General features: G+C 39.2%; 1 protein-coding gene across 2 annotated transcripts in view; it reads left to right on the plus strand.

Annotated features, from left to right (window-relative positions):
• Window positions 1-23,016, plus strand: part of htr2cl1 (5-hydroxytryptamine (serotonin) receptor 2C, G protein-coupled-like 1) — a 167,973-nt gene that overhangs the window by 140,564 nt on the left and 4,393 nt on the right. For both annotated transcript variants that reach the window (XM_038732536.1, XM_038732537.1), the window contains 3 exons: window positions 11,279-11,479; window positions 21,919-22,082; window positions 22,222-22,351. In XM_038732536.1, the coding sequence (XP_038588464.1) occupies window positions 11,279-11,479; window positions 21,919-22,082; window positions 22,222-22,351 (495 nt within the window). The remainder of the gene's footprint in view (window positions 1-11,278; window positions 11,480-21,918; window positions 22,083-22,221; window positions 22,352-23,016) is intronic.

Genomic DNA, 23,016 nt, shown 5'->3' on the forward strand with positions numbered 1-23,016 from the left:
TACTTTTGGTGTCTAAACCTAACCAAACTGTGATGTTTCAGTAACCACGTCCCATTTCACAGCGTTAACCAGTAGTTGTTGTTTTTTTGAAAGTTGACCCTGGAGCCATAAACGTACAAAAACAACGCTAAATGATACCCAGGGAATTAAAGAGCAACCCCAAGGGGTCTTGACAGAGCATCCATATGTGACATCCTGGGATGAAAATGGGTTGGTGAGCAGGACAATTAAACTTTCACTCACTTAAGAAAACAAAACAATTTGCCTCAATTCTGCTTTCACCACATAGAAAAGTGGAATCAAATACTATATAAAAACATCCTTCCCAAAGTAAAGGAAAATTTTAGTTTGGTTCGCTCAAATCAAACATATTTTCTCACTTACCTGTAGTGGTATCCAGCCATAGTTCTGGTTTAATTTGGCAAGTTTTTTGTGATATCTGCCTCTGAGATTTCTGCATCTGTCCCAAAACAATGGACGGAAATAATTTAATATAGGGTGTTCACATCAATGCTAAGTTCAATTTAACAGCACAACCATGCAAGTGGCTCTGTGAGGGAATTACCAAAGTCAGGAGGATCATCTGATCAATGTCTGTACCAAATTTAGTTTCAACCAATGTAGTACATTTAAAACTGTTTAACTGAATAAGTGCTAGATGAAAAGTCAAGGAATCATTAAAGTATAACTAGAAAATAAAATAAAAGTTACAAAACTGGCTACGTCCAATGTCAAACATAAGAACAATTTGCATTCTGTCCCTGAGTTTGCTGTATGGTAGAAAAAGGTTTTAGGTAGGCGTATACATAGAGATGCATTATTCAGGAATATCTGAATGACTAACAGGCTTGTCCTCTGTTCAGTACAAGATGCTCCAACCTGCTATAAGTGCTTGTATTGATTTTCTTCTTTACAGCTCCTTACTTTAATCATGACGAGATACAAGACAGATACATGTCTATAAATCTCACCTAATGCAGATTTCTACCCCTGATCTCGGGCACCCACCCACTCACCAGCTGCTGCCAGCACACTGTGACATGCGCCCTGTTATTATTTCAAACCATTTTTCAGTGCAATTATTGAAATAATCATTGCTTCTCTGATACATTGCACACTGTTATATTGCAAGTGATTCAAGAGCCGAAGGATGCCAACTTGATAATTGCAAAATCATATCCATTATCAACTGCTGTTCTTGCTTACAATATCCATGCCAGGATTCTGCATGAACGCCCACATTAGCTAAATAGTATGTCGGGTTGTTATATGGTGGGCTGTGTATTGAATTTCTTTTCCAATGTTGAGTGAAAACATCGAATTAAAGGAAGGCTGTCTTCCGCCAACATTTCAGCCAGGTCTCTACAATAACACCACAAAGGAGAGGTACATTTCTTACTGTGTACCTGTAACTGTCACCGTCACAGAACTGATCACAGAGCTGATAGTATCTGAGAAATTCTTTTGTGAAGCTGTAGATAAACACAAGCAGACCTTTTCAGTTTTCAGTGACAGTAATTCTTGTCAACACATTACTTACAAGCACTCTTTGAGCACTTTTACATTAATCTAGAGTTATCGGTTTATGTCAAATCTGCAACAATTTGGAGCCTCCCTTTTAAAAGCATTTTGATTGATTTATTTTGATGTTAATGAAAAAGATGACATTTCATTATTCCAACATAGTAAGGGAGAATGGGTCAGATGAGAGCTGTTGTTGCAATGTGGTAAGATAAGGTCAAGCAACAGTTTTGATGTTTTGTCAGACATGTAATGTGTTGCAGAGACCTCTACTGAAGTTAGTATGCTAACCAGCTGGCCCTGTCCTGAGTTGTAATACCACTTGTGTCTCGAGAAGCAATAGTCCGATATAGTATAGTTCAGGTCTCCCCCCTTAGTTTCAGCTGATGTGTGTGAGCAGCAAGTTTGCTACGTCACACAACCACTCTTAGCTTTCTCGTATTTTTCTAATAAATCACTTCGGTACTGTAATTTATTTGTTCGGTCCCGGCCTGGCCGTGGTCAATGGGAAGCAGTACTAGTGCCCATTCAGTCATCTAATAGTACTAATAAGTTAGCTGCACGGCTAGCAGCAGTTATGACCTGATGTGTGATATGCTGCCCCCTATTTTCTGAAATTTGAATTTGACAGGTGGATAAAAGTCACAATTCTTACACATTGTACCTTAAAAAAGGTCTAAGTCAAGTAAGGTAATTCGAAACAAGGACAAATCGGGTCTGAAGTCTGTCAAAACAGTCATGAGTTTCCATGTAATTAAGTCAATATGTAAGGTCAAGTCTTTGGGGAGTCAAGTCTCAAGTAAGTATGTCAGACAAGTAGTGTGTATGCATCTAAACTTCTTTTGACCCATTGTTATTACACAAATATTGATTATAGCTGCTTTCACAAACATTTAAAACATCAAAATATCTGAAGTGTGGGTCAAATGTTAATGTCAAATATGTGAAAAATATTGTTTCTTTTCTTCCACCATCACACGTGTGATTAATTTGATCCAGCATTTGTCTAAAATCTTTGGGACTTGGGATTCGCTGTCATTCTACTCTGCTGACAGCAGAGACAGCCGAATACGACTATATTGACGTTTGTCTTGACAGACCGGCAAATTTGACAAATAGATGTTTAGGCTCAGTTGGTGCTAAATAATTTCCGATTGTTTCTTTATTTTTTTGTGCATCTGATTGAGACTTTGATGTGAGAAGTCTCCTCGGTTATCAGCCAGCGTCACATGTGGCCATTTTGTGTCTTTGAAAACATTTTGACTGGGTGCAAACAGTGATTGGATATGAGCCAAATAGTATTGCCTGGGAGGATAGTATGTGCCATTTTACCAGTGCGACAGCAGAGACAGACTGATTCAGAAAAAGTCTTAACAGGCCAAAAATGTATTAGAGTGTTTGGAGTTTTGTTACTATGGTTTCACCAGTCAGGAATTCCAGATATGCTTACATTTGTTGAGTTTATCAACACTGATGTATTTTACCTGGATATTTTGCTAAGAGGGGACATTATTATCCCCATTACTATCCAACAATTGTTATGTTGTCCACTGTTTGACACACACATGACCTCATTGTGTCTTGTGTAGTATGTAAATGGTTGAAAATGTGCAGCATATTGACAGAGGCAGATAATGCAGGAGTGGGAGGAAGTCCTGCAGAAGAACACAAACATTGCTAAAAAATGTATTGTTATTAGAGTTTGTGGAGTTTCGTGCACATTACAATTCTTTCACCAGTCAGGATTTCCAGGCATTCTCAATTTTTTTTTTAAGGCTTATCTCACTGGTGTATTGTACCTTGACATTTTGCTCCGAACAGAACTTGTTCCTGTGGCTGTGTTTATTGACAATATTGTGCTGAGAATGGATGTATAACACAAGATTGAAGGGTAAAAGGATGAATTAGGGGTCAGAAGGTTCAAATGTGGATCAATGACAGCCAAAGAACTCAATTAACCCAAGAAACTGAATAAGGAAGAAAAGATTTGTTGTATTGTGTTTGAGTTTGAGATTGGCGCCTACATTTCTCACAATGCATTTTGACTGTCAAAGGTTTGAAAGGAGATTTGTGCATGACATTCTATAAGTGATTAATGTAGACTTGTGGGGTTTAAAGAAGTCATCATTTAGGAGGCAGAGTTGGTCCAATGAAGAACTGTATTGAGTTGCATTCTGGAAAATGTAGTATCGCAAGGTCTTGGAGCTTTACGCAGACTAGGAATTAAAAATCAGAATATGTCAGCTTCTGATTAGTCATTGTTTAAATCTCTCTTGTGAGTCCCCCATATTTATGGAAGTGCAATGCTAAATTGCTGGAGGACCACGTTAAATCAGCTATTCAAAAAATAACAATAATAATCAACAGATGAATCGTTGCTGAAATAAATTGTTACAAGCCTTAAAAATGCAGATGTGGATCTACACACATGGCAAGAGTGCCTATATTAAATGTTTATTCCCTCTTCTGTCTTCTTCCATTTCACCCTGCAGCTCTGTTGAATCCTCAGTACAACTTGTTCCAAACTTGCTATATTCACATTCATATATATCATCTGTTCTGCATTGTAGCTGACAAACCTCTGGTATACCTCCAGGAATACTAAACAGGACAGGGAGGGTTGATTGCTGCTTAATGGGCCTTGTATGGTCAATGGACACACTCGGCCGCTCACTCTGTATCTCTCTGTTAGTTCAAGCTGCTGCTGCTGCTGTTGCTGCTGCTGAGTGCTCGTGCCATAATCAATGTTTCACACAAATAGCAGGGGGAGGTGGGAAACCCACTGACAAGTCTGTCTTTTTCTTTGTCTGTTTGACAAACAGATGCATATACACAGATGCACATAGGCAATGTGTCTCTCTGTCATTTATATACACAACTACAAAAGAACAACAGTCCCTCTGCAAACACACACACAGAGATCTATACTTGCCGTGTTATCCATCAGACTGGTACTTGACTGTATTGATCTCCTTGGCTGGCACAGTAAATCGACAGTGAATCGCTCAGAGAAGAGAGAGTAGAGTAATAATGATGATGACAATGATTATGATGATGATGACAATCATGGTAAAAGATGCTGTGGATAGTAATTTAGCAACTTTGTTTTATTTGTACACACACACACACACACACACTGTCAGCTGTCTGGTATCACACAGAGCTTTTGGCAAGTATGTTTGAATTTCTTTAATTGGAATTGTGATGATTAAATATAATTGATGGAGTCTAAGCACACACGTGTGCACACACTGGCTAGCCCGTAAGAAATACAAGGTAAATGTTCTTTGGGCAGGAAAAATTATTCCTATCTTCCAGACAAAATCACATTCGTCCGATAAATCTCTGCAAATGTCACAAAAAGATGTACGTGTGCAGCATGACAGGGGCAGATCATGCAGGAGTGGAAGAAAGTCCTGCAGAAGAACACAAACATGCATATAGAGATGTACTGGGGGGGAGTCAGCTCATTATGCAGTACTGCTGCTGCAGCTGCAAACACCTAGTCCTTTTGAGTACAGATAAACAACACAGAAACTGACACATAACTGTATATACTAACAGCAATTTTTCAAAATCTTTCTGTCTTACCAGTGACTTTTAAAAGAGTTTCCTAACTTCTGCACACTCTAGTGTGTGTGTCTGTGTGCGTCTGTGTGTGTGTGTGTGTGTGTGTGGGGGGGGGGGGGGGGGGTCTATGGCTACATCAAAAGAGGCAAATGGGCAAATAAATATGGTGTATTAATTAGCAGAAGACAATAGTCCTTATCATCATTTGGCTTATTTCCTTACTTGGCTCTTATATTGGTGATAAAACATAGAAGTGATAATACAATAGTGATAAAATATTAGGTGAGGATATTGCTCATATTAGCAAGTGTGACATACACAAAAAAGGCACAACTGAATATATCTCGCCTCAAATCTCACCACCAAACATAAAGTAAACATACGAGCGAATATGTATGAATTTTTAACATTCAGGAACGAGGTGTTATAGAATATGATCAGATCAGAAGACAGGGGGCAGAAAGGAGGAGTGATGAAGAAAATGAGATGGAACAAAAGCAGCAGAGAGGGAGATGAGACTTTATAGACTCAAACAAAATCTATATGAGAGCAGCATGGACCCAAACTCATTTAACTTCAAAGAAGACATCTTTTAAATCATAAAATCTTTCATAAAAAATGTAATTTAGCTACTAATTCTGTGATGTATATGAATTAGAAAGCTTTAATAAAAGTTATTATCGTCCATCAACCATAAAACTATACATCACAGTATTAAGGTTCCTGCAAGGGTTTTCTCAGTGTGCTTTTACTTGTTTGCATTTACTCAAGCACTGCACTTTTACAATACATTATATGGGTAAAACTGTGCTGTTTGTGCCACTTTATACTTCTACTCCACTATATTTCCAAGTAAAATTCTTGTATTTCTATATATTTGTAAGTCTTCCAACCTAAACGACAACATGGGTTGTTTATCCATGCCTCCCAAAACACATATGAGCGAGTAAAGCCTAGTACACACTACACGATTTTTAGCCCTATTTGCTGGTCGGTGAGCTCGGTGACCATCATGCTGGGATCAGGTGCAAATCAGTGATCGATCGGCAATCACCAGTCGTTATGTGTGAACTAATCCGTGACGCGTCAAAACGGCGCCCCTACACATTTCTGACACATCGCCAACGTCTGCCAGATATCTAGCCAAATATCTGGAAGAGTCGGCCGACTCAACATCCACATCCAGCCAATGAGAGCAGGCAGCTGGCAGAGCAGGCAGCTACTTTTCACTGCAAAACACTTTACTGACCCCCAGCTCTCTCTGTAGCACAGACAATCCCTGCTACCAGCATGTGCTAATCCATTCTTTCACCCAAATTCTTTGTCTTTATAATTGCTATCTTTATATAACAAACAACTGTTGTTTCGTGTGTAGGTTTGTGTCATTTCCCGTTTCAAATTTCCCGTGTGTTTTCTTGACAAAACGTGGTTTGGAGATCTGCGTCGGGTGACTCAGCCACTGTCAGCTCGTGTAGTGTGTGACCCCCTGTCACCGATCAGTCACGTAGTGTGAATGCCACAACGACTTCAAGACTCCCGTCACAAGACGGCAAGTTGTGTTGTGTGAACGGCACGGCCATCGGCCGACACTGAAGGTCGTGTAGTCTGCACAAGCCTTAACATAAGTCAAGTGACCAACATCACGTGACATTAAACACGTTGTTAATGTTGTGAACCGGTTGCAGTTCAGTTAGGTTTAGGCAACAAAAACTACTTGATTAGGTTTAGGTTTAAATAAGAACTTTATGTAAGTTTTGTGACAGAAGTCAATAACGTAAGTCACGTGATGGAAGTCAGTAATGCTATTTAAGTTAAAACTCAAAACTTAACATTTACTTGCTTTCACATGGGATTCGAAGATAATTCTCCCCAGAGAAGTCCGAGGGGTTGACCCATCCAACCTCCCCATCAAGAGAATTTCTGCCTCTTTATAATACATCACCCAACTTAATCTTTGCTACCATTTCAGGTCACTGCCACAATAAACGTCAACATGGGTCCAGTGTAAATGAGTAGATCAATAAATAAGGTAAAAGTTAAAAGTAAAAACATTTATACAGGGAGCTGATCACTGCTTCTACAACAAAAACTCTATATTGTACATTGCACTGTTGACTGCAAGTGCATACTTATTGAACCTGTGTCCTATAATAAATTAAGTGTCCAAAGCTTTGTTAACCATTTTGAATGCACAAACAAGACAACTCTTTATACTGTCCTTCACAGACTGCTTTATCTGACTTCATAATAATGTACTGCACAAAAAACCTATGTTGTTTTTTTCTGACAGTGTCAGTACTTGCATGTTGAAGTACTGCATTGGTTCTAATTTATGCAGTGATTTGTTTGAGAGTAGAATAATCAGCCCAAAAAGACATCAAATGAAAGTATTACAATCTGTTTTACGGATCAAATAAATCTTTTTTTCTCAACTTTACTGCATCTTACTGCCTTTGTAGGGCAGGAAAACACAGAAATAGTTCATTACAGTAAATACTGGGACATCCTACTTAAAGATGCATTTGCCATTACCTCACCTCAAGTCCCTGCTTGAGTAACATCATATTTGTTTGTTGAATCCTATTTCCCATGCATTAGAACTGAAAATACATCTTATTAAAGAAACTGTTTTGTAATTGAGCGTTTGTGTATTTTATAAACAGTGTTTAGCTGTAGCACTCACAGTAGACTTGAGTCTCTCAATGTATTTACCAGAAGATCCAACGCACCCGGCAGCCAGCTGAGTAACACCTTGTGTTATGAGTTGTGTGAGTGTGTGTCATGCAGTGCCCCCAATAAGTGTTTGACCTCTGAAAAGTTATGCAATCTACCTCCCACTCAGTACACACACAAACAAGTGCGTGATTCACTCCTCATGCATCACATACATGGTGACTGTCCAGCAAATCAGAGATGAAATTAAGGAGCATCCGTGTGTGTGTGTGTGTGTGTGTGTGTGTGTGTGTGTGTGTGTGTGGCCACAGGTCTTGTCCTCTGTGAAGAAAGGACTGTTCATATAAATAGCTGCAGGCATAGAAAGACACAGAGAGACAGACTTTGCAGTATATGCCCTCTTTAGATAGCTGACACAGCTGGAAATAAAACAGAGCCGAGGTGCACGGGAGCACCATCGGTTTCTCCTGATGTTCTTCAGTTGCATATTGCATTTCTTTTTGTCATTCCGGACCGGACAATCTTCAGGGAAAATCCATCTCTCATGGAAACAAGAGAAAAAGATTCCAGAAGATTCTTCTTTACATTGTGAGCTTTAAGTCATCTTTAAACCTGGGAAAGACCAAAATGAATGTCATGTAGTGGGAGAGTAACAGAACCATGAGATGATTTCAAAGGCTTGATTCCTGCTGTGACTCTGAATACAGACAAATACAATGTAATACTGATTCTGGGTGATTTTACTTGGCTCGGATTGGCTTTCTTTTGGGGTTTCTTCAACAGCCATATGCATTTATGTTCTTTCCTCGGTGTACTTTCCCCGCTGGTGGTAAATCCGTGGCAGGATATCATTTAAGCCTGCTAAGCAGCCAGCTCGACAATCAAGCTTATTAATTTACCCCAGTTTAAGCAAAGTTAACCCGTTGATTGAATCCTCTCCCAGTTGGTCTCTGCCAAAATGCCCCAGCTGTATTTCTGTTAGATGCTTCAGCTGCTGCATTGGTGTCCCAGGGGGCACACTGGCCCAGCGATGCAATAATACACACTATTTTAGTCCCTGTGACCCAAACTGCTCAACCCTGCAGAGCAGTGAGCCGAGACACTGATTCGCCACTAGCTCTACAGGGTATCACACTGTCCCTGGCTGTGACCTTTGACCTCCCCTGTTCCACAGAAGATGAGAAGAAAATGGCTGGTCATTGTCAGTTTCACAAACTGTTGAGTGTATCTCACGTTGGCCGCAGTTTATTGGTGGGAGTTAAAACAATTGAATTATGTGATCAGTTACATCAAGTGTCACTGTGGTGCCTTCCACTTTTAACCTTTATTTCACACCTAAAAGTTGCCTAGCCACGTGCTATTAATGAGAGAGGGGCAAGTGCTGCTCCATTTCCTGTTTATTTACTTCTGCCTATACGGGGATCGGACCGGCAACTGCTTACAGGCCACCTCTTTTTATATTTGGTTTAAAAGTTCAGAGAGATTAGATAAAGCTTCTCTTCTTTCTCTAAAAAAAAGCAACACCTTAACTGGCCAGATACTCGTGTCCTGGTAGCCTGACTCTATCACAACAAGCACAACCTGGCTTGTTGTTGGAATTGGGGGCTAACCTGCCTAAGAGAACCGCATACACTGGACATCAAGACACTGCGTGAACAACTGCAGACCGAAGACTAATTAGTGACGAAGCATTTATTGTTTGTGAGCAAGCTATCTAGACTTTATGAATGTTAACAGTGGTCAACGTAGTATTAGATTAACTAGACGTAGCATTTTCCTGACCTGATTCTAGCATTAATTTGCAAGGTTTCCTTGATTATTACACTATTTGATTCCTATAACAGTCTATTATGTTGCAATGCTGAACTTTTTCTGTAAGGGGGGCGATTGGCACCTTTAAGGACACTAGACACAAGAGTGAGAAATTGACTCTGGGGTTTTGTGGGCGTGGGTTGTTATCTTTCACTGTACATTGGATAATCTTGTACTGTCACAGCTTGTATAATACAGTGTAAGTAACATTGAAATAAAAACATAAAGCTTCTCTTTACTAACTCTTTTAAAACTGGGTCACATAAATAAATCATTTATTTTTCTAATGCTAAAGTCAACAAGCTAACAGGCTCACAATGGCAATGCTAACATGCTGGCAGTAATGTTGCCCTAAAATTTTATAATTAAAGTCTTTTTGAAAAACACTTAACACTTAATTTAATGTCTTCCGTTTCCCCAGTGTGCGTGTAGTAGAATGGAAATGAATCTGTCAAATCAGTCTTGATCAACATTGCTATTCATTAGTTCCCTTTAATCCTTTTCATTAGTTTATCTTTCTTATCCAAGAATCAGCAGGATGCATCAAACCTTCACACAAACCCTCAGGCACAGGAAAGCTTTATTCTTTTATTTTTCATACATCTGTGTGCACTGTGTAAATCCACAATTTAGTGGCCCTGCGCAGAAACATATAACAGCAATTTCTTTCTTAAACAGAATCTAAACCAGACTAAACCACAGCTTCAGCTCCCCTGCTGGCAACATATGTAAACTAATTATCCAGTCTTAATCTCTACTCTCCAACTATAGAATTGTCTACACATCTGAATCATAATAATCAGAGTAATACATGTAAAGCATGTAAATGCTGTAATCAGACCATCACATAACCTGATTCCTCTTGGGAACTGGGAAATTTAGTACTCTGTGCTTTGATGTACTCTAATTAATTAAAGTTTAGTCAACCTCTGCATGCTGCATCTTAAGCCTTCAAACTCCGCAGACCCTGATGACATTTACTGAGCCGGGCCCTCAGAACAGATTGAACATATTTACATCACTGCTTTCAAAAAACAACTGTGTATCATCAACAACAGCAGTAGATAAGGAACTGCATAGTAATTACTGAAATGAATAAAATAGGTTGTACAATAAGACCCCACACATTCGAGGTACCAGTACTTTACTTAAGTATTTCCATTGTAGGCAACTTTATACTTTTACTCCACATCTCAGAGGCAGATATTGTACTTTTTACTACTTTTGTTGTGCAGCTTTAGGTACTAATTACTTTTTTCATTCACTGTCCAGAAAGAAAAAAAAATTCTCTAAATTTGGTTAGTTTGAATTTGAATGTTCTTTAGAGATACGTCGTTCTCGCAGGTGATCTTATAGACCATGATGCATTGCAGTAGATTAAACTACCCAACAGGATATAAAGGAGTTAGCTCAACCTTAAACATCTACAGCAGTAAAATGCAACATACACATTAATGCAGCAGTAGTAAGAAAAATTGAAAATAATAGTAGAGACCATTTTACTGCATAATGTATAGTAAAAGATCTGGATACTTCTTCCACCACCGCACCTTAAGTATGCTTTTACTCTCTAACATGTTTTACAGGACTCTGGTTTATAATATAGCTTTTATCACATATTATGAACAATATAACATCCCCTTTTTTTCCAACCTCCACCCTTCTTTCTCCCCATCACCTCTTCTATCTCTCTGTGCTCCAGACTACGCCTGGCCTCTCCCCAGCGCTCTGTGTCCGATCTGGATCTACCTGGACGTGTTGTTCTCCACCGCCTCCATCATGCACCTGTGTGCCATCTCTCTGGACCGATACGTTGCCATCCGCAACCCCATAGAGCACAGCCGATTCAACTCCAGAACCAAAGCTATGATGAAGATCGCCGCTGTTTGGACCATATCTATAGGTCAGATACGCATATTTTACAGTTTAATGTATAAAAGATTTGGCTCATTGCATGCATGCTTCTACACACAGAGACAGAGGCAAAGCATAATGGTGTCTCTTCTCTTCAGGTGTTGGCAATACATCAGGACAGCTGAGCTCAACTGATTTAAAGAGACAAACACCAGATTTGAAGTCAATGTGAGACACGATATATAGCTACTTAAGATTCAAGGTAGCTTTGTTTATCATTTTACAACACAGGGTGGTTTAATGAAATGAAGCTTGTAGTTTACTTAATGCTACCCACAAAAACAACATTATATTCAAAAATTATATACACTAAATGGGTGGATAAATAACAAGTCACAGAAATATAACTATTTTACATATTGTGCAGGGCTGAGGATTAATTTAAGAGTCTCGCAGCCTGGGGGAAGAAGCTTCTGTGGAGTCTGGTGGTACGACAGCAGATTCTTTTGTTTCTCTTGCATGACGGCAGCAGGGTGAACAGGCTGTGGCTGGGTGGGTACTGTCCTTTAGCATCCTTTGGGTTCTGCGTAGGCACCTCTCCGTGTCTGGGGATGCAGTCATGGGTGTACAGCGTGAACAGGAGGGGGTTGAGCACACAGCCCTGGGTGCATCCACCAATCCGAACTGTTTGGAGTCTGGTTTGTAAGGAAGTCCAATATATCCAGTGGAGTGTGGTACTTAAGGAGTGCTAAGTTTGACAATCAGTTTAATTCTAATGCAGGTGTTGTTTTTCTCAAGGTGTGTGTGGGCTGAGTGGAGATGGCATCCTCTGTGGATCTCTTGTTGAAGGGTCAGTTCACCCAAATCACAAAAAGACATATTTTGTCTTGTACCTCTTTTGGTATTTAGCCATGCAGATAGTGTTTCTTTCCCCAGTGTTTGAACATATCTGTTTCTACTGTAAGTATTGATTGATGATCGGGACATTGTTTTGGAAAGACATACTTTCATACCATACCATTGAATTTTTAAAATAACTCCATTCATTGTATTGGAGGAGTGGACACTCCCTTTGTAATTTGGCTGAACCGACGCTTTAATATTTTTTGGAAAGTTACCATATCATGATCCATTTATAACTCTATACATAAAAGATGTGGTTAAAATACACTCAGACCTGGTTATTCAGTGTAAAGGTTATTTCAGAAGCTGGATATGTGGTGTTGTATTGGATTTTGTGTTTCCCCTATAGGCCCACACAGAGAGTTGCCAGATTGATGACTGTTAAAAAATTTAATGACTTTTTGGTATCCCCTGGCAGTGTCTCCAAAGGTCCTTCCAGCGCACCAACTGACTTACTGAAACACTGGGAACATCATCAGTTTGTTGACGCTCACAGCAACTGCTTATTGGAGCTTATTGTTACAGCTGGAACTGATTTGCATTACAAACTTTTCTAAATCCTGAGACATGATCGCAGCACTTTTCACATTCATCTTTATGAGCTGCAAAGACAATGATAATGCAAATAAATGCATATCATGTTGTGTGATATTATCTATGGAAACCCTTGCACATGCTGTGAATCAGACAGGAGAACAAGATGTATTATGTTGAATAAGAAGTCTCAAACAAGCGCAAACGTGGCTTTACATTTTATTTGAATCTTTTAGGAAATAAAAATGCTGGGGAAGATCCCTGCAGCTCTTTAGGTGCATGTAAAAAATATCAGTCTTATGACATACTGAGTTTTTGTTAATATTTTGTTTATTTAAGTTTTTCTTCTTGAAGCTTCCATAGGAAGAATTAAAGTTATTTTTAAGGAGCAATAAAGAACTGGAGAGAATGAATTTATGTTAATCTATTACAGAAATATAACAAGATTCATCCTCAAATAATAGAAATGTTGAAAAATGTTTTTGGCAAAAGAGTTTCTGTCATGATCCTGTCTGTGTGTCTTGTTTGGGAGTCTGAGTTTAGTTCCATGTCCTTAGTTCACGTTTTGGTATTCATTTCTGGTCCTTGTTTGTATTATTGTGATTTGGTCTGCCCTGTATTCTGTGTCTTAGCTCCTCGTTCTGTGTCTCGGTTTATGTCTTAGTGTTTTGGGTTCTGTCCTGTGTCCAGTATCAGTTATATGGTCTGTTGTGTTTTGGGGTTCACTCATGTCCGTCTCTGTCTTGTCTGTCGTCTAGTGTTCAGTAACCCTTGTCATGTCTGTTACCCCAATGATCCCTCTGCATGTCTGTCTCTGTTTTCCCCTGATCCCTTTTCTCCCTGCCTGTGCCTCGTTAGCCTCATGTCTTTCACCTGTGTTGCTCCCACCCTGCTCGTTAGTCTGTGTGTGTATATATACCTGGTGTTTCTGTCTTGTCCTTGTCGGATCATTGTATGTTGTCACCCTGAGTTGCAGTGTGTGTTTCTTGTGTCATCAGCCTCACTCGTCGTGTCTCTGTGTTTTCCTGCTCGTTTTGGTTTTCTGTTGGACAACCTTGGGGGGTTGTGAGGAGAGAGTAGTGCCCCCCTCTGAGGAAAGTGCTGAGGGATGTGATGACTTTTAAAACTTTTCTCTCAGCCCTCCCTCTGCCTGCATGACCTCCGACTTCTATGATGTTGTTTCCAGCCCTTTAAGACCCAGGAGGGCTTCCATTTCTTAACACGTACAACCATACACATAAACGCACTTGCACAAACACATTCAGACTGTATGATTAGCCCTATCATTATACTAATGTCATCTGTACAGTAAGTGCAGCTCGTCATTACAGTAGTACATAAACCCCCTTTGGGAGATTGTTATTGCATGAAATGTCGCAATCCAAATGTTCTTCCAGAAGAAATGCGGATGCTATAATTACGTTATGAATTTAATCTTAATTCGTATGTGGGATTTAATGCAAGCTAACTCGCTGACGTAAGAGTTACATTAGGGAAATATTTAGATTGTTGCTGATAGTAACAGCAACTCTTACATTTCTCTGTTGAAAAGGTACATGTTGGGCAAGGGATTGGATATACGTATAGTATAATTATTGGAACAACTCTTTAGGCCATTAAAAAGTGACTGACTTTGAATTAAAATAACTGCTTCTTTAATCAAGGAAACAAAAGTCCAGTATAATTTATGTTGGTTGAGAGAAACATTGCCAAAAGTCCAGTCATATCCCATATTAAACACATGGAATTTAAATTAAGCTATATATCAAATTAGCCAGCTGACCTCTTGGGTTGAGATGCTTGACAAACACAAAAAGTCAGTTTTCATACTAAAAAAACTGTTAATTGACCTTTTTGTTTCACAGTGGAAATAGAGGAGCTGCTCACACCTGCAAAACATTAAAACAAATTATTTTATTTTGGTGAGAAAGCAAGATCTTGGACCGCTGAGTGACCTCCAGTTAGTTCAAAATGATAAAGTATATGTATTGATTTCTTGGATGCTAACCGCAAAAACAGTGTGGTAATATTACAAACTGCGGGTGACTAGTATGTAGTTTTACATCCAAGACTGAGAAAATAGTGGATCTGAAATCTGATCATTCAAATCATTGAGCTGCCAACCTTTACTGACCCAATTACTCCCACAGCTCTATGAAATGGGTTCAGGAATGCCTTCATCGTACCCCTTCAGTAGATGGGATGGCCCACACACTGCTTCTCCGATGTTTTGGGGTCGAGATTATCTCATCACCATGTAGCTTTGATCACTGGTGTCCTCCTGCATTTTTTTGTATAAGCATAGCTTTACTGATATGCCAATAGGCATCCAATCGGTCAAGCAGATCTTCTGGACCACAAAGCGAACTACTTCGAATGGTCTGTTAGAATTACAAAGGCCATTGCAATTTCATTTCCCCCCCCATCTTTGAACAAAACACAGTAGCTGCACGTTTGAAATGTCCATTACCTTTAGCTATTTAGACTTTTTTGCTTTTCAAATAATTGCAAAACTTGGTGTTAAGCTATTACCGCACTATGCCAAGCTACTCCACAACCTTTCCACAAAAAACTAATTATAACACAAATGTGTAGGTACACTTTTGTGGGGTTTGCTGAAACATCCACCCTTAAACAATGAGTGAACCATCGTCAGAAAGCTGGACTCACCAACAGTTAGATATTTTCCTCTGAAGTGGATTTGTTGTGAAGTTCTTTTGCTGTGACGGATTACTTCTTGTAAGCAGCATGGAATGGATTGATACCTCAATATAGCAGGTAGAGTCTTAATTTACTTGCTTCACTTTCTTTGTACTTGTTCGCTACCGGCTGTCTTAAAATCATTAGAAATCCCTGCTTTCCTGTAGGCGTTTCCTTAACCCCTCAAGTGGTTCTTCACCACAACATTCTGCAATGACCGAAGTCTGAGAGGGCTTACAGCGATCAATGCTAAAGGATTAGCAAGAAAACATCCAACCGAAGATGTACCAGGAAGAGATTTTCTGCCTCTTTTTACCTTTTCAGTGTCTTGTTGAGTGTTGCTTCCCTCCCATTTCCTCTTCAGACCACTTAGAACTGATGCATCTTCTCTCAGCTAAACTGAAGTACCAATCTAGACACAACAGTTTCCCCTTTTGTGACAAATTTGAAATGCAGAGCGGTAGTCATGCACGAATTACCGTATATGGTACTTGTCAGAGGAGTCTTTGGGGGCAAGTCAAGTTTTAAGGGGATGTTCGTGTTTCTTTTAAAAATGTGCAGTTGAATCAGGTGCTTCTCAGATCAAGGACGAAAAATACTAAAGCAAATCTTGATCAGAGTCAAATCTCAAGTAAGGCAAGTCCACGTCAGATATCTTCCTTTGTATAATTAGTGGTATAGTTCTACTTGTCAGTGGCTGAATTAACTACTGGCAGGCCCATCTAGGGCTAAAGCTGACAGCAAGGCCCGCAGAGAACAGTCAGCAAGCGCCACCCTGTTTACTCAGGCAATGGCTCAGTGGAGTCGCTGCTGGAAATTTTTTCACAAATGTATTCACACCTCCACTTCATGACATCAGTGGTTTTCAGGGTACGAAGCCAATGAGGTGGATCATTGTTTCCCATCAGATTCACCTAGCTCGTCTGAACTAGGAAAACAGCAGATGGGTGTAATTATTTGCTCTCTTTGTGGTTTGCATTTTAAAACTTACAATTACTCTCTCCAATCTGAAGCATATCATCATGCCCTGCAGACATCTTTATTAGCTCAAGAACATTGAAAGAATAACACAAACGTTCTCTTAGTAAGTAAATAACAGTGAAATTAAATGAAGGATTAAAACCCACTCTTGTTCTATTCAGTAGACAAAGGTGTTTGGCTGCAAAAGACTTATTTGGTCTGGTCTGACCAGATGCTTATGTTGGCTAATGTTAGCCAATGTTAGCAAACTTTCTGTAACTGACATACATGTTTTATCATTTTCCCATAATTGTTACATGGCCACAGTGGCAGCTGTACAACATTAACATAGCTTTAATAAAAATACATATAATGTGAATTGGAAGACAAGTAAGTTAGAGGTGCCAGGCATTGGATACATTTCCTGACAAATAAGTGCTGAAAAATAAGTGAAACTTTCAAAGCGCTTGCGTTTGAGCAGCCAAGGGACAGTATGAAAATGATTGGAGTGGGAAGGGAGGTTAAAACTTATATATTAGACCCTCTGCAGCAGTATTAATATTTTATGTTGACCATAACCTTGCAACAATTTCTCCCTAAAGGGTAACTTTGGTATTTTGAGCCTGGACCCTATTTTCCCATGTTGGCAGCAGCAATGTGTGGGCAACTGCACCACGTCAAAGTATGTCCACTAAAGTACTTGTTTTTGCCACTGACAGGTGTGACGAGTGTCTGAAAATATTATGAAAATGATTCCTACAGAGACGGACCTTTTTAAAAAAAAAAAAAAAAAAAGAGTGAGGTCCTTTTGTTTAACCAGAAACAGTCCCTATACTGCTCTCATCAAAGCCACCAGACTCCATTGATAAAAACTGTAATTTTACCTCTGATCTATCGCTGCCTTGATTAGATAGTTTGTGTTATTGTGTGACTTTGGTGTTTTTAACCCTTTAAAACACAAAAGTCACACAATAACACAAACAAACCATCCGACCGAGGCAGCAGTTAGACCAGCAACTCCCATGTTCTAGCAGGTAGAATTACTGTTTTTATTAATGAAGTGTTCATGAAGATCAAATAAAGTGACATGCAAAAGCAAGTAAAAAAATAAAAAGACCCAAAAAAGTCAGACGACCATCCACTCAAAAAGTCCCCCTTTTCTTACCTCCCCTCCTCTGTAATATACATTTAAAGCAACTATCTCCTCTCAAGATCACATTTACTCTGTTGACCATGTATAATAAGTGTAAAGGGGTTTATCTTGCATCAGTGCAGAAACAAACAAAATGTACAGTGGAAAGCAAGAACAGAGTCTAGCATTTGATACATGTCACTGTGAAAATATATAGTCTTAAAACAAAACAAAGTAAAGTACTTTTTTCTACAAAACTGTTGTGCTGTGAAAGATTAATTCTCAAAGCAGTACTAACAGATCAAGTCGGCTAACATCTCCAAATCATCCCCTCTTCTTCTGCAGTCCTTCACAACCGGCTGCTTTTGAATTCTAAGAAATCCCCTTTTTTCCTCTTGGCATTTCCTTGACCCCTCTGAAGGTTTTGCACCGTTACATCCTGCTGTGATTGAGGTCTGAGAGGGCTTACAGCGATCAATGCTGAAGGATTAGCAAGAAAGCATCCAACCCTTGAAGCCATTAATAACGCACTCTGTTTGACTTCACCCAATGGGTTGTTTACATCTGGACTTGTAGGTTCAGCACGACTGCAGCTTATGTAACAGGACATTAAATAACATTTTGTACTATATTATATTACAATTATAAAAATTGAATAGTCTCTGATTTTGTTATTCCTATCTCTAAATTGAATTGGAATTTAGCTTGGAAGTAGCTTATCTTGTATGTATATACTTATTGTATGCATTGCATTTGCATCAGATGATATTGTATCTCATTATAAGATAACAATTAACAAATAAAAAACAACAAGCAATAGTATAAAAGCAAATCAAAAAAAAGTACAGCATAAATAAAAACAACTGATTCAGAAAATGCAGTAAAATAAGGAAAACCTTAAATCAGTGAAGAAAAAAAAAATCTTTCTCACTAATCAAACTGGTCATATAATCTTCAAACAGGTTTCCTACATTATGTTATAAGAATACACTACCACACATGCTTCTTTGTCACTTTCACACAAAGGCTCTGCGACAACAGGCTTATCATGGCCACGGATTAGCTACCAAGACAGCTCATTGCTGAAAAACCTCAAGAGAGTCCTGTGGAGGAGGATAAAATGGGACGTGACCCCTTCTGAAAAAAATTAAATGTACCGAGATATTTAGTTGACATAATAGGAACTGCACCCACACACATAAATTCAGGGATTCTGAAGACACAAATGGAGGTCAGCTTGGGTCACTTGACAATCATAGAAACAGATAAGAATGCATTATTGTATATTTGAGCGTTTGTGTGTGTTTATTTCTGACATCTGGGTTGATTCTTGCAATAAATAGTCATTTCTAACAGTTCAAAACAGCCAGCTTCCTTGGAAATGAACAGTTTCCACCTCAAAGTAAACAACCTCTAAGATAAGAAGATAAGATAAGAAAAACTTTATTGTCTGTCACAAGTGACAGAAATTTGTCTTTGACAAGACAGGCTCAAAAGACATAAAAAACATATATAAAATATAGATACACTGAAGACAACTTAGCCACATTATTTGTACAGACGTGCAGAATACCAAAATGTGATATGTTCTATATGTGATTGTTCAATATAGTAATGGCTGTGGGAATTAAGGATTTTTTATATATGTTTTTCCTTGCAAGTGGGACTCTGTAACGTCGACCTGATAGACATTACCTGAAAGGATTGGTTAAGTGGGTGGGTGGGATCCTGTGTGATTGTAGTGGCTTTCCTCAATACTGACCGAGTTCTGTTAAGGGAGTTTGAGGGGAGCCTGTTACCTTACTAGCTTGATTTATTATTCGTGCAAGTTTGATTTTATGCTTAACAGTAAGGGCATTATACCAGGCTGTAATATTAAAAGTGAGTATGGATTCAATGAGTGACTTGCTCACACTAAAATCTCTAAGTGTCCTCAGCAGGTGTAAACGCTGCTGGGCTTTCTTATACACAGTTTCTGCATGCTGTGAAAAAGATATTTAAAAACTGGTTTATTATATTTAACTACTGGTTTTTACTCTTATTAACTTCTTATCTCACAATTTGAAAGCTAATCTACATGTAAAGTGATCCCTCCTTCACATTCACACACACATTCACACAGCTTGGATGCAGAATCTTCTATAAACATCTATTAAGTGTGTTTTGATTATTAATATTAAGCTGGCTGTCTCAACCAGAGAAAGCACTGATGGATATGCATTCGATTTAGGAGCGATTACATTTTTTTTGTGGCACATTATATGTTTCAATCATGATGTCTCTAACTGTTTATTTTGCCTATCATATGTCTTTTCTATTTCCAAGTTTCCCTCTATTACTTTTCTACCAGCAACGAAGCACGAGCACGGAAAGTCATTTCCTCTATTCCCCAACACAGTAGTTGATGCCTCACACTGCATTTGCTGGTGTCTGCTCTTGGGTTCACAGCGGTGTGTGGCGCACTTTTTTGTAGAGCTGCTCATACCCTGATGGTTTTGCAGATCTTCCTCTGCTGGTGCAGTAATCTTCCTCCAGCAGCACGGCCCCTCACGCGAGCCACGCTGCGATCTGCCACAGAGCGAGTGTGTCTACTTACCACATCATTGTGTCCGTCATGCAACTCGGCGGGTTTGCAGCGTAAGCGCTTAGCTGTGGCTTCAGTAGATAACTGTTATCCCCTAAGTGAAATCTGCTGCATTCTTAGTTCAAGTACAAACCTGTGTGTGGCTGCCTAAAGTAGCCAACAAAGTAGCCAGATGTTACCCATCATGCACCTTGCAGGGTTATCCACCTAAATATATTTTCTCACTTACCACCAGTGGCATCCAGCCATGCAAGTGTTTTTTGTGAATTCTGCCTTTGCTCCAGAACATTTTCAGTGAATGCAAGTTTGTGGTGTTCACAATGTTAACAAACTACTACCAAAGAAAGAGTCCCAGTGAAAACTGTTGACAATGAGATCTGTTCATCATTCAGATGTACTGGGACACAACTTATGGAAAGAGATATGACTGCAGAGTTCTTTCAGTGTAATTCCTCACTGCTGGCGCCACATTCTCTAAACCCAGTTCACTAAAACCTGAATTTTCTGCATGAGTTGATGCTACTTCTTTTTGCAATTTGGGGCGAACCAGCACTTTTAAAGTCTCCTCTACGCGCTGTTTGAGTCATGACTCAACCCAAATCACCACACAGTCTCATTTGTCAGAACCATTTAGGCATTCATAGAGGTAAAATGTTTACAATGAATGCAAACAAATACATCTTCCCGGGCAGGGTGTGTGCAGTCCATTGCAACGGCCACATTAAGGGAGCTGCCACTGCTCCAAATTGCGTTTTTATGTCTGCCTGGTCACTAGCTGTGCAAGGCAGAATGATGTATCTTACACTTAAATTAATTATACCAGCCCACACTGTGCGCATGACACAGCTCACAGAGGGCCGAGATGTCTCGTTGCCAGGCGTTTGAGAGCTATGAAAACCCAGAGTCGCTTTTCTCCTCGGTGTCTGCCGTTCTGAAACAGAGGCCAGGTCAGCGAAACACTTTCAACAGAAAAGCTCTTTGAAATCAGAAGCGGCACATTAGTCAGTGTTATTATCATCAGTTCAGCCTCAAAAGGCTTGCTCTCACCTCAGTCTTATCAGTCAATCCTCTAACAGCACCAAAGCAACTATTATAACATTATGAACATCCATTACACACTGATGGGCTATATATATATATATATATATATATATATATATATATATATATAGACTCTAACTCTAATAGCATTTCGATTCATGGCAGGTGTAGCTCTCATTTCCTGTCTAACGTGTGTTATTCCACTGCTAATTTACTCTCATGATAATAAAAAAGATTGGTGGATAATGAAGTCACGTGATGTTTAAAAACCACCAAATGTGTTTGGGGTTGGTCATTAGGAAATGATTTACCATTTTCCAGCCATTATTCACAGACTATTACACTTACATGACTACTGCGTATAGTTATAGTAAGTAATTTAACCGTAAAATTAAGTAGAAAACAGGTGGGTTTTTCTTCCATGATTCATGGTTATCAAATCACTGGATATAACACCAAACACCTTTAATTTGGAGAAACTGTTACCTTGATATAATCTGATCATTTTTAGCGGATTACCATATTGTTACCTCATTGTTGTAATGCCATTACTGATATGTTTTACTCCATATATATCTGGATATTTAATAATAATAAAAATGAAAGACATGGATTCCTTTTACTCTCTCTTTAGGTGTGTCGATGCCTATCCCAGTTATCGGCCTCCACAACAAGGACAAGGTCTTCGTCAACGACAGCTGTGTCCTCAACGAGGAACGCTTCGTGCTCATTGGCTCCTTCGTGGCCTTCTTCATCCCGCTGGTCATCATGGTGGTGACATACTGCCTCACCATACAGGTAGTGGTGTCTGTGTGTGCCTTCCAAACACTGTACGTCCACGCTTTACTTTTCTTTTTCTTTTCTGCACTCACAATCCTCCCTACTTCTTCTTCTTCTTCTTCTTTCTCTTCATTCTCTGTACTCCCTCTCCATGCAGGTGCTCCAGAGGCAGGCCACTGTCTTCCTGTACGAGGCAAAGACTTCCTCCAAGCAGCCTTTGCACACACCAGCAATGACAAATACATTGCAACTTCCTCAGATCACACTTGCCCCTTCAGACTCACAAGGTACAAACCGATCAGGCTTTTAGCAGCTGAGATCTGGTTTATTTACACCCATACAAGTACATGTAATCAATGAATTAATAGGAAATATGTGAACCATAAATCATCGGCAATGCCCATATTTTATTATTGTGAAATTAAGAGTGAAAACAACTGTTGATGGTAGTTTTTATAACCCTTCTGATGTGCCTTATGTTGGTATTTTATCTTTCTGGAGATTTTAGTCACTTCACAAGAGCACAAAACAGACTGATTGCTTTGCTGTTTGTGTTTGCGACTCTTTAGTTGAGTAAATCCTGCTGTGTTGTTATTTTTCTGGGTCCAGGTCACATTTGGTTTTGGTATGAAATGAAGACTATAACACTTGAATAAAAAGACTGAATAAAAGAATGTAAATGCAAAAGGCAATATAAGGTGCTAATTTAGCTAAAACATTGTGCCTTCTCCTAATCATAGCTTAGCAACCTTCAGGCTACGAGCTCTGAATTTCTCCACATATTGAACTTCCTGTGCCAAAATTAAAGGAACGGATTACAGTGATTTCATCTGCTCTAATGTAAGCTTCAACCGTTAGCATATCCAGCTAACTAGCTTACTACCCTACAATACCCTTGGAAGAGCATTTCTTCACTGTAAGGCTAACTAGGTTACATTAGTTTGTGGGGTTA

Source organism: Micropterus salmoides, unplaced genomic scaffold, assembly GCF_014851395.1.
Source record: "Micropterus salmoides isolate LMB-PRFRI ecotype aquatic unplaced genomic scaffold, ASM1485139v1 Ms_hic_scaffold_2, whole genome shotgun sequence".
In the NCBI taxonomy this organism is placed as follows: domain Eukaryota; kingdom Metazoa; phylum Chordata; class Actinopteri; order Centrarchiformes; family Centrarchidae; genus Micropterus; species Micropterus salmoides.